This window comes from Bufo bufo, chromosome 6 (genome assembly GCF_905171765.1).
Source record: "Bufo bufo chromosome 6, aBufBuf1.1, whole genome shotgun sequence".
NCBI lineage: Eukaryota > Metazoa > Chordata > Amphibia > Anura > Bufonidae > Bufo > Bufo bufo.
In genome coordinates this window covers 73,110,338-73,129,227 of record NC_053394.1, presented here as the reverse complement: position 1 = coordinate 73,129,227, position 18,890 = coordinate 73,110,338, and the positions used below count along the sequence as shown (strand labels likewise).

Below are 18,890 nucleotides of genomic sequence, written 5' to 3'. Positions count from 1 at the left end.
GGCTAAAAATTCTGGCACAAAGTAACTGCCAACTAATAGGTGGCATAAACTTCTATCATCAGCCATTGCCATAAAAATAGTGTATCTTTAGACTTACAGGGGCAGATTTATTAAGACCGATGTTTTAGATGCTGGTCTTAATAAAGGTCCATAGCTGGTCATGGTTCCGCCGAAGTTTTGAAGAGGTGCCGGCCTCTCCAAAACTTCAGCGCATCCAGCACCAATTCTTCCATGCTGTCCTACATTTAGACCATTTTCTACGCCTAAAACAGGCGTAGAAAATGGTGAATGAGACGGGCCTGACGGGCCTGTCCCCTTCCCCGACCACGCCCACAATATTAGACCTGGCGTGAGCGGGGCAAAGTCGCAGATAGCGGCGCCTGAAATACGCCTAGAATTTAAAATAGTAAATGACTAAATATTAGACCGGATTAGTAAATAGGCCTTCTTGTGGGGAATTTATCATGAGTCAAATATTTCAAGTAAGTATTTCTTGAGTCTGTGTTGCTGTTATTTGCACAAAATTTGCCTCTTTAAATCCGAAGAGGTATCTCCCAAGAAAGAGAATCATCTCGCCAGCACCACCTATTGAAGGTGGCTCCCTATGTGGCTCTGACTTTCCAAAAGCCTTGGGCTTTGACAAAGAAATGTAGCTAAGCCAGATATCCATCTGTACACAGCTGTTTCAGGGTGAAGTCTCCATACCATGGAGTACTTCCAGTAAGACTCCATACAGTACTGGTCTCTTTAAGGAAACTTAGCACCGGGAGCCTAGGGAGCATCTTTAAGCAACAATTTTGTCTAGAGATGTTACTCTAGTTTTTTTATATGCTATCCCCTACTGGAGTAAGATTGCGACTTTTCTGGTGCCATTTTAGTTCCAGCTAATAAATCTGGCATGCACCTAATCCTCAAATCTATCCACGTTCCACTTTTTCAAAGTGCCAAGGGCGGCATAAAATTGCAAAAAGTCACAAGATTATGCTTCATGATGGCATGGGCCAAAATTGGCAACCTTTTTCTGCCAGAATTCTGCCACAAAGGAAATGATAAATGTCCACCATTATGTGTAAAACAGCAACACATTAAGGCAAATACTAATAGCACTTGTCCTCTCCTGTCTCCTAATCAAAATGGATATCATGCCTGCTACTCCAAGTGCTTTCTGAGTTTCCCAGACTCCCGAATGGCAAAGCTTCTTAGGTCTCAGGTATTTAACACTCTCATTATATATTTTGATACCCGATTATTTGGGGTTCATATGAATATTCCTAACATTGATTTTTGTACCAGATGGAAATTAGGAGAAATGTGATGGTCCCTTCGCGTTGGGGATTTTTCTAAATGTAACCCCAGAAGATGTATAATCACGCAAAAAAATAACAGCCTGATAGGTATGAAAATTACTGATCCTTTCAATTGTTATCCTAAGCTTTCAGTGGAAATGACTTGGTCCAGTTTTCAGCTCAATACTGAATATTGCATTTGCATCAGAAATTAAAATGACTTGTTTGTGGAAGGATGATTCCTGCATTAGGGACCAATTACAGTTGCAAGAAAAAGTATGTGAACCCTTTGGAATGATATGGATTTCTGCACAAATTGGTCATAAAATGTGATCTGATCTTCATCTAAGTCACAACAATAGACAATCCCAGTCTGTTTAAACTAATAACACACAAAGAATTAAATGTTACCATGTTTTTATTGAACACACCATGTAAACATTCACAGTGCAGGTGGAAAAAGTATGTGAACCCCTAGACTAATGACATCTCCAAGAGCTAATTGGAGTGAGGTGTCAGCCAACTGGAGTCCAATCAATGAGATGAGATTGGAGGTGTTGGTTACAGCTGCCCTGCCCTATAAAAAACACACACCAGTTCTGGGTTTGCTTTTCACAAGAAGCATTGCCTGATGTGAATGATGCCTCGCACAAAAGAGCTCTCAGAAGACCTACGATTAAGAATTGTTGACTTGCATAAAGCTGGAAAGGGTTATAAAAGTATCTCCAAAAGCCTTGCTGTTCATCAGTCCATGGTAAGACAAATTGTCTATAGATGGAGAAAGTTCAGCACTGCTGCTACTCTCCCTAGGAGTGGCCGTCCTGTAAAGATGACTGCAAGAGCACAGCGCAGACTGCTCAATGAGGTGAAGAAGAATCCTAGAGTGTCAGCTAAAGACTTACAAAAGTCTCTGGCATTTAAAAACATGGTAACATTTAATTCTTTGTGTGTTATTAGTTTAAGCAGACTGTGATTGTCTATTGTTGTGTCTTAGATGAAAATCAGATCACATTTTATGACCAATTTGTGCAGAAATCCATATCATTCCAAAGGGTTCACATACTTTTTCTTGCAACTGTATGCCCATTACCTGATATAGGACTGTGTAATGGATAATCCAACTCTGGCTACCATCCATCATTGGTGGTGAATGAACATAGCAAGGGTCCACTGGTTGTAATCTGCAGTTGGAGGACTAGCGGCGTTAGAATCCGGCAGGCAGTTCTGGCAATCCGTATACAAGCCTTTTTTTCCGGATCAGTTTCATCCAGTATCATCCAGAATAACTGATCCGGTATTTAAATTTTTTTCAAAGATCAAAAGAGAAACCCGCCCCTCCTCTATCTTGGTGCATGCGCAGACCGGAAATTTCTGGAACACTTGGTACCGGATCCGGCAAGTGCTGTATTGTTCTGAGATTTTAGCTGGAAAATATTTTGTCTGGTCAAGTACCATACAAGGGACGGAACGTAAGACATCCTGATGCATACTGAACGGATTGCTTTCCATTCAGACTGCATTAGGACAAAACTGATGCGTTTTTTCCGGTATTGAGACCCTTTACCGGATTTCAATACTGGAAAAGAATAACGCTAGTGTGAAGGTACTCTAAGTGTATTGCCTATAGCACCATAAAGCTCTGAAATCTGTTCATAATTTACTTGGGATGGTGAGAACACATAAAACCATCTTCTTCCACATAAACATACATATTAGTTCAGGCATTGCAGATGCCTGTTGTAAGAACGCTGAGTTTCTACACCCAGCAGCAAGAATACCTTATAAACAGGCCCCGTAAATGTAAACCACAGAGAAAATTACATTTTCTAAAACAAACAAAAAAACACATAAATGATTTTCCAGTATCCTCAGTTGCTATGTGGCCCATCACAATGTTCTGCTTTTCGATTGTCTCTGCTTTCTAATGGGTGGCCGTAGAGCTTGCAATAAAAATCATGGGATCATGCACTCTGGGAATACGGATATAAAAAAGTTTTTATAATGTGTTTTTAAAAGAGTTTTGTGGGAGTTCAATATTGATGGCCTATCCTCAGGACAGGTCATCAATATCTGCTTTGGAGAAAGTCCAATTCCAGGCAGCTTATCCCCTTTAAAACAATTGTGCAGGGGTTTTATATTGATGACCTCTCCTCAGGATAGGTAATCAATATCTGATCAGCGGGGATCCAACACCCGGCACCCCTGGCAATTAGCTGTTTGAATAGGAGGCAGATCTCCATGCGAGTGCTGCTTCCTCTTCATTTCACTGCGCGTGGTCTCCCCTGCAGCGGAGGCGTAGTGTCATTACAAGTACTCGCTCTATTCAAGTGAATGGAGCGAGAACTTGTGAATACACTCGCTTCTGAGACGACGGACTGTGTAAGGAAGAGGGAGTAGCGCTCACACGGAGGGGGGATTTTTCAAGATGTGATTTTTTTTATTTATTTTTTGCATAAGCAAAATTCCAAAAATCAAATATGTACCCATATATCCCCATTCTTTTTCCAGTGGCATTCGTATGACCTCAAGTACCTACAGTCACATGCTTGCATCGTCTCTGGCTCCGGGCAGATGTCAGGAGCTGAATTGTGACTGTAGATGTCATTTTATTTTTTTTCTACAAGATAATTTCTCAGAAAAGCCACAGCAAATTATGATAATTGTTGATGACATCATGATTGACAGGAACTCCCAGCCACCCAGCCTGCTGATGCTCTTTAAAAAGCCTTGCAGAAAGTCTTATTTTTCCATAGATTTAAGATTTATTTTCTTCTCTTACTGCTCCTGCTATTACTACTATGAAAGATTCCCATCCTTATCGGCAGGGGCGTAACTACCATAGCGGCAGACCATGCGACTGCTATGGGGCCCAGGGCAAGAGGGGGCCCAGTCTTAGTTGAGATGATCGCCTCTTCCAAAGGAGGTGAAAACTTGGTCAGGACTCTACCCTCTAAAGCAGGCATCCTCAAACTGCGGCCCTCCAGCTGTTGCAAAACTACAACTCCCAGCATGCCCGAACAGCCTACAGGTATCAGCCTACAGCAGGGCATTGTGGGAGTTGTAGTTTTACAACAGCTGGAGGGCCGCAGTTTGAGGATGCCTGCTCTAAAGAAACAACTTTTAGCAAACGAGGCAGTGGAAAAAATGGCACACGGTTCATTGAAAAGGGTTTAGGCAGAAACCCTTCTGTCCTGTGTGGGGGGGGGGTCTGGTTTGATCCTTGCTATGGGGCCCTTACTTCTCTATGTACGCCACTGCTTATCGGAATGCAATTTTAGTACAGAGTGGGATCACTTCTCATCTGAAGATCTTGCTGTTCATTACCAGCTTATATGGCTAGGTTTAGAGACGCCCAAATGTCCCATCTATTTGTCTTTTCTGAAGATCTATACAATCTCATGGGCATTAACATGAAGTTAGTGCTGTTATTCAGCCACAAGAGCAATATAAGGATGGGTCAATATGTCTTGCCTCACTATGGGTGTCTGAGTTGATCCCAAAGTTGTCAGACTCAGGAATATTCAGGCTAGTTAAGGCTTTTACAAGAGAATCTCATCATTCATTTTCATGGTGGAATCCAACATGCTTGATCCTTCCCCCCCCCCCCCCCCCGATGCATTCGTCCTACAAATGTCATAGTTGCCAACAGTCCTAAATGTGCATGGGCTGTCCCTAATTTTCAGAGATCATTGTGGCAAATTCCAGGAGCGAAGCTTTACAGTACATGTCCCGAATTTATCAACTACAATGCTGCTAACTATGCAGTCTACACATAATATAGTTGGCCAGTCCTACTGGCATTTGGCATATCCTGTCACTATACCACATACATATCATGGTAAAACTCATCTGCTGCCGTCCTCTTATTCCGAAAATAAATGGCACATAAGGCTACTTTCACACTGGCGTTTTGTTTTCCTTTTGTGAGATCCGTTCAGGGCTCTCAGGAGTGGTCCAAAACGGATCAGTTTTGCCCTAATGCATTCTGAATGGATAAGGATCCGCTCAGAATGCACCAGTTTGGCTCCGTTTGCCTCCGATCAGTCTCCATTGCAGCGTTTTGGTGTCCATCTGACGAAACTGAGCCAAACGGATCCATCCTGGCACACAATGTAAGTCAATGGGGACGGATCAGTTTTCTATGACACAATATGACACAATAGAAAACGGATCCGTCCCCCATTGACTTTCAATAGTGTTCAAGACGGATCAGTTTTGTTTATGTTAAAGATAATACAAACTGATCCGTTCTGAGCGGATGCATGCGGTTGTATTATCTGAACAGATCCGTCTGTGCAGATCCATGACGGATCCGCACCAAACGCCAGTGTGAAAGTAGCCTTACAGCTCTGGGCCACATAAGATTGAAAACTGACCTCTATTTTGTATGGGCATCAGAGCCTCAAAAAGATGATCCTAAAAAGATTATCCCACCACAAACATTATCGGTTAACAGAACTTCTAGGACCTCCGCCAATCACTAAAATGGGTGTTCTGAGGTCCCTACTCTAGAGGCCAGTGTCGGACTGAGGTGCCTAGGGCCCACCATTAAAATTCATTCTGGGGGTCCACTATACAGCTACATGCAAATGCTACCTGCTCACATAGTGGTCGGCAGCAATAAGATTCTCGGGATAATTTATTATTGTGGTCCCTTCAACAACTTTGAGAAGGTAAATTGCTGGGGTAAGAAGATACAAGTTGGCCTGGTTCTGTATCTAGAAGTCTCCGCCACCTGATGCAATATAATAATAAACTCTGTCGTTTTTAATTATTCTACCCAATTTGTTATATGGATATAGGCTGGTTAAGATACCTAAAGGACTTTGGGTCCATCTTTGTCAGGGGCCCATCGGGGGATTCACCTATAAGTCTGAGCCTGCTAGAGGCACTGAAAAGGAGCTGCCGTTTTGCGTTCCATTCAAAGTCTATGGGACTGACAGAGATAGCAAAGTACTGCACCAGTCCAGTCAGCCCCATAGACATTGAATGGAGCAGCAGGGCGTACGGGTGACAACCACTCCATTCAAATGCTCTAGAATTTAGGGACTTAGGAGCCCCTTTATAGTGATCGGTGGGGGTCCCAGTGGTTGGACCAGTCATACATTTTATTGGCTGTGTAGGTGATAAATGTTGGATAATACCTTTAATAGGTGAAATAAACTTCTAGGTAATTAATATTTCAGTTATTAATTCTGTTGCTGGAAGCACTATTAAATATGCAGATGGCTTATTATTTGGCTAAGGGATTAAAATAAGAAAGGATGAAGTACTGCTGCAGAATATATATATATATATAAATGGAAAATCCTCTGGCACTGTGATTTTTTTACGTCTGCTGCTTGAAGTAAACAGTGTGCAGGCCTTCTCCTCCTTCCTTTCTCTTGGTTCCCCTCCTCCTAGCTACTCCCTCCTCTCCCTCCCTCCCTACTCAGTTTTACTCATGTGTTTCTGTTTAAGAACTCCAGTGCAAATGAATATGATTGGCGTCTACAGTCCCCTCTTGACTTCCAGCTGGAGTCATAAGAGAAAGCACTTTTCCTTGCAGAGTAGAGCCGTTTACTTTCTCTATTAGCTGACATGGGGTCTTAGCTGCAATTCCACTCGTCATTTTCCTTTTTTTTTTTTCTTTTTTCTTCTTAATTTCTTAGTCATTTCTTCTCATACAATGAAGATTTGAACCAGATCTGACATGAAGCCCTGTGATTGATTAGCCCAGCTCTCTCCACCAACGTTTCTTTTTTCATCTTCTCCTTTTCCATCCAATGTTCCTCCTTGCTCCTTTTTCAAGGGCCAGAAAGGGAGACATCTATATGGCCAGCCCTTTGGACCTATGCTGCAAGCCACGATTGTGTTCTGATTGGCTAAAATCTCTCGACAAGTTGGCCTATCATGAATCGGATGGACGTGGGTCGCTCTCGAGGAGCGATGTCTGGAAGATGGCTGACAGCTTGCTTTCTCCCATCCCCAGGTGCTGATGCCAACTCTGAATCCATGATCCTGGAACAATACGTTGTGGTGTCCAACTACGAGAAGCAAGAAAACTCCGAGATCAGTCTGAAAACTGGGGAGCTCGTGGACGTCATAGAGAAAAATGAAAGCGGTAAGAGGTCTTTATATATGTATGTATTTTTGTAATTTTTTTGGTCTCCATTCTTACAAGTTTGGTGCTCCCCTCCCATCCGCAGGGCTGTGCATTAACTACATCTAGTACTGAACTTGGCTCAGGAGGTAAAATGTTTCCCCAGTTGATTTGGGCTCCGAGCCAGAAATATTGCCTTGCTCTGTAGGAATGTCTCCTATGCCTTATGTATGGATTAGTAATATTGCATCACTGTTTTAACTATAGGGGCACCACCTACTTGTTTGTATGGGTGTTGCTTGCCAATGGAGACCGCTGTAATAGTTTTATCCATTGTCGATTAGTTAATAGTTAACAATGTAGCAGTTTTTTTTTTTTTTTCCCTTATGCAAGCAACCTAAAAGCCAGACGTTGTGTGACAGTTTCTGAACTGTGCAGCCATACGTTGTAGGATCCTCCAGCTCCGTGTATTGGATGGGAGGCTGTGTAAAGCCAAAGGGGATAGCTGTCATATTTGGCAGGCACCATGCAAGTTTATATTGCGTTCAAGGCCTGCAAAACGAATTTATACATTAGGCTGTGTTTTATTACTCGTCTATTGTTATGACACAGCTCCTGGTAAATGAAAGACTAAGGTTCGCAACGATTGGAGGATACTGTGTAGTTCCAACCATAGTGACATAAGCAAACAGAGCAGTTGTTCCGGCTGAGGGTTTAGTTAATACCATGTGTGTTTACCTTCTGCTTGGTTTTATAGCTCTGCAAGTATCCCGTAACACTTTATGCCGTGGATCATACGCTTGCATTGGGCTTTGTTGCTGCATGCTGCTGAGCTGCCTCATTGTGCACGGGCTGCTTCCCAGAACTCCTGTAAATGTGGCAGTCTGTCTGGGAGATCATTTCAACCATCAGTTTTTCTTTTTGCGGTTGGGATAGAAGCTGTGGGTGGAGACCTGAAATCAAAGTGTCAGCAAACGTTTTTGCTGTCTGGGTTAGAAAAAAATATATTTTAGGAAGAAGGGATTGGCAGTTTGTTCCATACAGCGTGAGCCAGTAATGTTTCAAATTTTGCTACCGCAATGGAGAATTCCAGAAATCATGCTAGCGTGGAAGCTGTGCCGCTGAGCCTATGAGAGCCCATCGTGCCCATCGTGCTTCTGTCACGTTGTTACCGCTTATAGTTGTGCTTCGCGGACGGCCATGCAATTGTTGGGCGACAGTATGAAGATTTTCTGTTAGCAAATGGGTTTATAAAAAAAATAATGCTATACTTATAGAGCTCATGTAATATATGTATTACTCCATGGATGTGGTGTCATGTTGGCCTAGTGGGTCTAAGTAAACAAGGCTCCCCATGCAACCTTAGGCACTAGGGAACCAAATTGGAGCATAGTCTGTATTAGAGCGCCCTGCTATTACTTCATCTGAAAACCAAAGTCAACTCTTTTTTTTATATTTTGGCACCATCATTTTTGTGGACTTTTTGGACAATTTTGTTTTAATTTTCCATGTCACTATTTATATTCTAACAAACAAAGGATCCACCATTCACAATAGGTGATATCACAGCTTATCAGCTCCCCCCTTACCTCAGGACAGGTCACAGAGCATGCCTAGAAAACTCCACCCTCCTGTCCATTGTGTCTATAGATCTTGTGGCTGCTCTCAAAAAACAGGAAGTCTTGACATAGTCCCATAGGCCTAGTGGACACTGTGAAAACTGCAGATGTTTAGGATTAAAAAATAAAAAAATTATATATATATATATGTATGTGTGTGTGTGTATATTTATATATATATATATATATATATATATATATATATATATATATATATATAGTGGTATGAAAAATAAATAAAAAATCGCCATAAAAAAAAATGGACATAAAAAATTGATTTAAACAATACTTTTTTTTTCTGATTACAAATTCCTTTTAAACACTCCTTTATCATACTTGATCTTACCACTTATACAGGACTACATGAGCATACCAAAGGCCAGTTTCTGGAGTAAATATTTATGAATGAGCCTGGGCCAATGACCCCACCAACACCCAGTCCTCACCATGCCCCCTTTTTGGAAGCCTAGCTAGGGCGGCGTAAAATTCTAGTTGACACTTAAAAAGTTGCAAAAGTGGGGTTTTGAATTTTTTTTAAGCCAAAAACATGCATACAGGGAATGATTAATTTTTACCAAAATCTTTAGGGTGATTGCTTGTTACAATATGCCAATGCCATACAAAGCTCTTTCAAAACTCAGTTTCCTGAAAGCCATGTATTCCTGAGGCCTATGTGTCGGGCAGATGTGTACCTCTTTGATGCAGAGGTAGCAGTTACTAACAGACCCTGGTGTCTGAAGGGCTCAATTCTTCATATGACACAGACACCACTACAATAAATAGCACATGATTTTGTGGGATCCAAAAACTTTAGGTGATGCCTGTGGAGCATGAATTGATGGGATCATCCTACTTGTGGGCCTTGGTTAAAGTTGATTGCCTACAGTAACTGATCAATCCAAATGTTCTCCAGGGTTCCCAAGAGTGTGTCATGTGTGAGATTTCAACATTTTTAGTTAAAGGGAACCTGTCACCAGGATTTTGTGCATAGAGCTGGGGACATGGGCTGCTAGATGGCCGCTAGCACATCTGCAATACCCAGTCCCCACAGCTCTCTGCGCTTTTATTGTGTTAAAAAAACGTTTTGATCAATATGCAAATGAACCTGATATGTGTCCTGTGTCCGGAGATGAGTCCAGCGGAAAGGAGCCCAGCACCGCCCCGCGTCCTCCGAATCTCCTCCTTGCTGGCTGACGTCACAGAGCTGGAGCGCCGAAATCTCGCGATGCGCGAGCTAGCGCATGCGCAGTGTCGGCATCAAGTTCATTCCCTGTGCTGGCATCAGCACAGGGAACGAACTACGCAGGGGACTGGGTATTGCAGATGAGCTAGTGGCCATCTAGCAGCCCATGTCCCCAGCTCTATGCACAAAATCCTGGTGACAGGTTTCCTTTAATGATGTTAGAGGGATCTCTTCTGATACAAGAAGAATATGTAACTTCCTGTTCCTGTGCTAATCTATGTAGGAAAATGTCTTCTAAAAGTGAAACAGTCTGTGATGCATAATACAGACAATTGCACTAAGCATCAACAAGACGAGTTACAGACTGTTACAGAAGGAGAGAGGGCCCAAGATCTACATGGTATGGGAGAAGGACACAGTAGGAGAGGGTAAAGTTGGTCATGGCGGTATAGAGGCAGCAGGGTCACTGGTTGTAGGCTTGTCTGAAGAGGTGGGTTTTTAGGTTTCTTTTGAAGGAATAGATAGATAGATCATAGATCATATGATAGATCACTTCTTGAAGGACAATTGGGAGACATCCCAAACCTGGTCTGGAACCGGGTGGCACTTCACCAATGAGGCCCACGAAGCAATGATTATTTGTGAAACAATTCATAGACTCTAGGGGTGAGTGATATGCCTCAAAGTCCGCTTCAAAGGAGGTTGTCTTCTACTGGCATTCATAGATGCTGCCAGGTTAAGGCTGCATAGTTTACAGGTTCCATACTAATGGTGGTCATAGCTGAGTTAAGTCTCAAGTTTTTGTATAGGGCCAATGGTTACCTGTTAATACTATCAAAAGTCAACGTTCTAAAGTCATAGAAGTGACAACATTCACAAGTGGCTCCTTTGTAAGGTTTTTGTAGAAATAAGATTTTGCATTATAATAGCATTAAGCTTATACAGAATCAGTCGCACTTAGAGTTCATTTGGAGGGCATATGCAGATAGTGCTCCAATTAGCAGTAGTAGCTAATGATCTTGTGCCCCTACGCAACTTCACTAGAGTCTGCTTTTGTTCACCTGTGACACCTAGTGCTAGGTCAACTCAAAGGGCTGTGACTTAAGGACACGCTCCTTGTTGTAGCTAGGCAACTACATTGTAGTGGGATAATGCCTGTTGCGCCACCTTCCTGACAATACACAGAAGGTAAACCAGCACACAATGGATTGACATGTTTTTACTGGCTCCTCCATTATATCTACAGACGGGGCACATTCCTCACGGTTTAGTGGCCCGTTGGCTGAATCTTTATGTTTCCCAGCTCCGGCGTTGATTGCTACACTTGGTGTGCTAGTAGATGTTCAGGACTTGGTAGTCTAAACAAGACTGAAGCCAGAAATGATATCACTTTTCTGCACAGACTCCCCAGTCTGAAGACATGCATTTTTGTGGTGGTCTTCATAACTTACGAATGGCACTGTCACCGTATCTGTTTTGAAAGGCCTCATCCAGATTTATTGTGTCAGATTTTCGCTCTGGAAGACCCGTGCTCCATGTTTATGCTATGCATTTAACCAGGAGGCCAATGACCGTACAGCAGAAACTCTGTTTTAAACAAAGGCCATCGCGTGGAAAGTTGAAAATGACAAGGATTTGCTCAGCGGCGGATTCTTCCGAATAACTCTAGAAATCAAACTCTTCTTTGTTAAGTAAACTCCTGGCAGATGTGCAGCATTCTGAAAGATAAAGTCAAAGAAAGTAGGCCAAGTGAAAAACCACAGGGTCCACCCAAAGAAAATACAAATGCATGTTACAGTCCTAAAACTAGTGGTCTCTCAGAGCTGGAATGCTGCACTAGGAAAACCTTACCCACTATATAATTAAATCCTTTTTACTTAACCTCTTCCACCCTGATAACTAGTAGTTACATGTTCAGCATTATTGTCCTCGACGGTTAATACTTGTATTTGATGGGAAATCTTGGGAGGAAAGTTCCAGCCGTAGAGCATCTGCAGTAATGTCATATTCTCACTTTCTGACATGTAGAGGGAGCTGTAAAGTCCTTTTGATCTCTGTACAGGAGTACAGCTGTGGAGGGTGCAGGGGTTAGGGTTATACCTGGGCCTTGGCCAAAAGGTTCCTCTGCACCATCTTCAGCCATGGTTCCAGATGGTTATAATAAGGCCACATTTGGTCTCCTCAATCTAGTGATCCAAATTCAGTTCAGTAGAACTATGGTAGGTTCAGGTATTGTGGCCATAAACATCCTAAGATGCCTCAGTGATAAAGTCTGAGGCTAGCAAAACACTTTAGATAGATGACAGTAGAACATAATTTGGTTGAGAGCTATCTCTTTTGATCCCCCCCCCCCCCTTCACACATATGTTCTGAATAGGAAGAGGGGAGAAACCCGCTAATAGATACATCTCCCTTAAGGGCTAAATGATTGGGCATATTGAAATTCAACAGCCTGATCCTTTTCTCGACTGACACATGCCGTCAGGCAAGAGTTGGGAGACATCCATACACAGTAGATGGTGACTGATCTCTATGAAATTGGATGGATTTGTCCAAGTTAATCTTGTATTCATGGCCAACTTAAAGGGGTTCTCCAGGAATTAAGAAAATGAGAAACATCATTTTATAATTAATATATTCCCCAATACCTTTCATTAGTTATAATGGCTTGTTATGTCTGGGGAGCAATCATCAGGAAAAATAAAATGGCCGCTGTCCTTTTAGTACACACAAAACCTGTCCTAATCACTCAGCAGGACAAGTCCTTCAGAACACTGAGTTAAAGAGCTGCCTCATCCTCCTCTCTGCTCTGCTTGTCAGGGATTATGATCCGGAATACAGCTGATAAGATCTTCAGCTGAATCTCTGTAAAAATGGAGTTCATAAGGAGACATGAAGTACTGAGAGGATGGACAGAAGAGCCTGTGGTAATGGAAACTGCATACAAGTGGTGCTGCTCATTATCCACATCCCGACCTCCTCTCTGTACTTCATGTCTCCTCATGAACTCCATTCCTACAGAGATTTAGCTGAAGATCTTATCTGTATTTATGTGTCACGGATGGTGTACAGGGAAACAAGACAATACAATATAATCTATGAGTCACTGGATCCACAACTAAGGAGCAAAAGGGAGACCCCTGCATGAGACCTGCCACTCTCCCTGACTTCTCAGCCTATGCGAACACCCCAAAGGTGGATGGGCGCATATCCACGTACCTCGACTATCTTACAGCTGAAGACCCTACAATAGTGAGGGGACAAGACCACCGGCCCCCTACACAGACACGGAGGGAGCCAGGGTCACCTGGATCCAGCTAACAGAAAATCACAAATATATAAACAGTACTTATCTTGCAGACGACTGGGAACTAGGAAAGGCATGCACACACACTCCAGGAAGTTGTATAAGCCGCAACCTAATGCATCATGGGGAGGAACTTAAAGGGAAGCAATCAGTCCAACTGCATGACAGCTGAGATAGGCTAACGAGATGAGGAACTGAAATCAAAACAAAGAAACTCAAGGAGGAGGTTCTGGACAGCTCCTGTCAGAGCTTCTCAGCTGTCTGGTTGTGACAGTACCCCTCCCTCTACGAGTGGACTCCGGACACTCAGAGCCCACCTTCTCAGGATGGGACCTATGGAAAGCCCTGATGAGACGAGTGGCCTTAATGTCCGTCACTGGGACCCACATCCTCTCCTCAGGACCATAACCCTCCCAATGAACGAGGTACTGGAGGGAACCGTGGACAAGACGAGAATCCACAATCCTAGAGACCTGAAATTCAAGATTTCCATCAACCATAATCGGAGGAGGAGGCAAAGGCGAGGGTACAATAGGTTGAACATAAGGTTTCAATAAGGACTTATGAAAAACATTATGGATCTTCCAAGTCTGAGGAAGATCAAGACGGTAGGCAACAGGATTGATGACAGACAGGATCTTGTAAGGCCCAATAAAACTAGGACCCAACTTCCAGGAGGGAACCTTCAATTTGATATTCTTGGTAGACAACCACACCAGATCACCAACATTCAGGTCCGGACCAGGCACACGTCTCTTATCCGCCACACGCTTATATCTCTCACTCATGCTCTTTAGATTATCCTGAATCTTTTGCCAAATAGATGACAAAGACGAGGAGAATCTGTCCTCATCAGGTAAACCAGAAGACCCCTCTCCCGAGAAAGTCCCAAACTGCGGATGAATCCCATATGCACCAAAAAATGGTGACTTATCAGAGAACTCCTGACGACGGTTATTTAAAGCAAACTCAGCAAGGGACAAAAACAAACACCAATCCTCCTGATTCTCCTCCACAAAACAGCGCAGATATGTCTCCAGATTCTGATTGACGCGCTCCGTCTGGCCATTCGACTGCGGGTGGAAAGCAGAAGAGAATGACAACCGAACCCCCAAGCGAGAACAGAAAGCCTTCCAGAATCTGGAAACAAACTGCGTGCCCCTATCAGAGACTATGTCTGAAGGGATACCATGCAATTTGACAATGTGGTCAATAAATGCCTGCGCCAGCGTCTTAGCATTGGGCAAACCAGGAAAAGGGATAAAATGCACCATTTTGCTAAAACGGGAAGGAATGGGTAAGGGAAGGAGAGGACCTGATGGCCGTGAATGAGGGACTTTGGCACGAGCGCAAGTCTCGCAGGCTGCCACAAAACCTTCAACCGACTTACGAAGCGCAGGCCACCAGAATCTCCGAGCGATGAGATCCAGTGTGGCTCTTGCCCCCGGGTGCCCAGCAAGGAGCGTATCGTGGTGTTCCTTAAAAATCTTGTGTCTTAAAGTGAGAGGCACAAACAACCTCCCAGGAGGACAAAGATCAGGAGCCTCCGACTGGGCTGCTTGCACCTCTGCCTCCAATTCAGGAAAAAGAGCAGAGACCACCACACCTTCAGCCAAAATGGGACCCGGGTCTTCAAAATTCCCACCTCCCGGAAAACAACGTGACAGGGCATCTGCCTTCACATTCTTAACCCCAGGGCGGAACGTGACAACAAAATTAAACCTTGAAAAGAACAAAGACCATCTGGCCTGTCTCGGGTTTAGACGCTTGGCTGACTCCAAGTAGGCCAGATTCTTATGGTCAGTAAACACGGTAATAGGGTGTCTGGCTCCCTCTAGCCAATGGCGCCATTCCTCAAAAGCTAACTTGATGGCCAACAGCTCCCTATCTCCCACATCGTAATTTCTCTCTGCGGAGGAGAGTTTCTTCGAGAAAAAGGCACACGGTCGCCATTTGGCAGGAGAGGAACCCTGAGACAAGACTGCACCCACACCCACCTCAGAAGCATCAACCTCAACTATGAAGGGTAAAGAAATATCAGGTTGTACCAGGATGGGAGCGGAAGCGAAACTCTCCTTGATATTAGAAAAGGCCTTACCCGCCTCTACCGACCAGGAAGAAAAATCTACCCCCTTTCTGGTCATATCAGTGAGTGGTTTAACAACAGAGGAATAATTCAAAATAAATTTCCTGTAATATTTGGCAAAGCCCAAAAAACGCATCAGCGCCTTCTGATTCTCAGGAAGCTCCCACTCAAGCACAGCGCGGACCTTCTCGGGGTCCATGCGAAAACCAGAAGCGGAGAGAAGAAACCCCAGAAATTGAATTTCTGGAACCGCAAACACACATTTTTCCAGTTTCGCGTATAATTTATTCTCCCGCAGGATGAGCAAGACCTGACGTAAGTGTTCCTTATGAGTCTTGAAATCAGGAGAAAAAATCAAAATGTCATCCAAATACACTAATACAAATTTTCCCATTAAATTATAAAAAATGCTGTTCACGAAATGCTGAAAAACGGCTGGGGCATTCATCAAACCAAAAGGCATAACCAAATTCTCAAAATGGCCCTCAGGGGTATTGAAAGCCGTCTTCCATTCGTCTCCTTCTCTGACCCTGACCAGGTTGTATGCCCCTCTTAGGTCTAATTTGGAAAAGACTTTAGCCCCAACAACCTGGTTAAACAGGTCCGGAATCAGAGGAAGCGGATAAGGGTCACGAATAGTGATACTGTTCAGCTCCCTGAAATCCAGACAAGGTCTTAAAGAACCATCTTTTTTCTTAACAAAGAAAAAACCAGCGGCAACAGGTGACTTCGAGGGTCGTATGTGTCCTTTTCTCAGACTCTCAGAGATATAAGCACGCATAGCGACCCTCTCAGGTTGGGAAAGATTGTATAAACGAGATTTAGGCAGCTTGGCGCCTGGGATGAGATTAATAGGGCAATCGTACTCCCTGTGCGGAGGCAAATCCTGAACTCCACTCTCAGAGAAGACATCCGAAAATTCAGAGAGGAAAGGTGGAACAGTCTTAGTAGAAACCTCAGAAACAGATGTCATGAGGCAATTCTCTCTGCAAAAGTCACTCCAACCATTTATTTGCCTCGCTTGCCAATCAATGGTGGGGTTATGTTTAGTGAGCCAGGGTAGCCCCAACACTAGAGGAGTAGGCAAACCGCTAAGGACAAAACATGACACATCCTCAACATGAGCATCGCTCACAATTAAATGGATATTGTGAACTATGCCCTTTAATGATTTCTGAGAAAGTGGAGCGGAATCAATAGCAAAAACAGGAATATCCTTTCCAAAAGTGCATACCTGGAAACCATAAGTTATTGCAAATTGATGATCAATGAGATTGACAGCTGCTCCACTATCCACAAAAATCTCACAAAAAATGCTCTTGCTCTCTAGCGCCACCCTAGCAGGCAGGACAAAACGGGAACTACAAGCAAACGGAAAACCTTTAATTTCCGCCTCAACCCTGCCAATAGTAACAGACGGAACATTTTTAAAAGATTTTTTCCTTTTTGTTTCTTTATTACTCTCAGAAAACTGCCTGAATCTCCTAGAGGGACACACATTTGCCAAATGATTTATACCTCCACAACAAAAACAAACCCTCCCATGCGGGCTGAATCTTCTATTGTCAGAGGCAATCAACCCCAGCTGCATGGGCTCCTGCTCAGAAGGGGCTGACAGCGACTGATACCCCTGCGCACAGAATGGGACCGCTGCACTGTCCCGGGACTGAGCATGACAGGAAGGAGAGATCTCTCCTTTCTCTCTAAGACGCCTGTCAATACGAATGGCCTGAGACATAGCAGAATCCAAGGAGGTAGGTCTCTCATGAAAGGCAAATGCATCTTTCAATCCTTCTGAAAGACCATGGCAAAATTGACTTCTTAGTGCAGCATCATTCCAACCAGTATCAGCTGCCCATCTCCGAAATTCTGAGCAGTATATCTCTGCGGATTGTTTACCCTGGCATAACAGACGTAGTCTAGACTCAGCCAGAGCAATACGATCCGGATCATCATATATCTGACCCAGGGCTAAAAAGAATTCATCCACTGAACGGAGGGGCTGTGCCCCCTCCGGCAGCGAAAAGACCCAGGACTGAGCGTTACCCCTGAGCAGCGATATAATGATCCCCACCCTCCGTTCCTCATCACCAGAGGAATGGGGAAGAAGGCGAAAATGGAGTTTGCAAGCCTCTCTAAAACGCACAAAATTCTCACTACCCCCGGAGAACGTATCCGGGAGCGAGATCTTAGGCTCAGAACAAACTCCATGAACGCAAGCTGAACCGGTCACTTGAAACTGAGAAAAAGTCTTACGGAGATCAGCTACCTCCAATGAAAGACCCTGGAAGCGTTCAGCCAAAAGTGAAACCGGATCCATGCTTGAGACGGTTTTGGGCGGCTTATAATGTCACGGATGGTGTACAGGGAAACAAGACAATACAATATAATCTATGAGTCACTGGATCCACAACTAAGGAACAAAAGGGAGACCCCTGCATGAGACCTGCCACTCTCCCTGACTGCTCAGCCTATGCGAACACCCCAAAGGTGGATGGGCGCATATCCATGTACCTCGACTATCTTACAGCTGAAGACCCTACAATAGTGAGGAGACAAGACCACCGGCCCCCTACACAGACACGGAGGGAGCCAGGGTCACCTGGATCCAGCAAACAGAAAATCACAAATACATAAACAGTACTTATCTTGCAGACGACTGGGAACTAGGAAAGGCATGCACACACACTCCAGGAAGTTGTATAAGCCGCAACCTAATGCATCATGGGGAGGAACTTAAAGGGAAGCAATCAGTCCAACTGCATGACAGCTGAGATAGGCTAACGAGATGAGGAACTGAAATCAAAACAAAGAAACTCAAGGAGGAGGTTCTGGACAGCTCCTGTCAGAGCTTCTCAGCTGTCTGGTTGTGACATTATGATCATAATCCCTGACAAGTAGAGCATAGTGGAGGATGAGGCCGCTCTGTAGGTCAGTGTTCTGAAGTAACTTGTTATCCTGAGTGATTAGGACAAGTTTTGTGTGTACTAATAGGATTGCGGCCATTTATTTCTCCTGATGATGTCTCCCCAGACAAAACGAGCCATTATAAGTAATGAAAGGTGTTGGGGAATATATTTATAATAAAGTAATATTTAAGAATTTTTAGTAATTATATTTTCTTATTTCCCGGAGAACCCCTTTAAGATTAAGGGATTTTTGCACTAAAATTTATACTTATAGCGGGTCATTTACAAAAGACTGGCATTTCACAAGCCAGTCTTGGTAAACAGCCCAATGGTAAAAGATTTGGCCAATTTATTAAGAGGTGCATACCTCTTTATTAATTAGTTGCGTCTGTGATATTGGTGTGCCGGAAACTCAAAC

The 18,890-nt window shown here is 43.7% G+C and overlaps 1 protein-coding gene across 1 annotated transcript in view; it reads left to right on the top strand.

Moving 5' to 3' along the window:
- The window catches only part of SH3PXD2A (SH3 and PX domains 2A), a 354,245-nt gene that overhangs the window by 261,458 nt on the left and 73,897 nt on the right, over positions 1-18,890 (top strand). Inside the window, exon 7 of the mRNA XM_040438015.1 lies at positions 7,258-7,389. Coding sequence (XP_040293949.1) covers positions 7,258-7,389 — 132 coding nt within the window. The remainder of the gene's footprint in view (positions 1-7,257; positions 7,390-18,890) is intronic.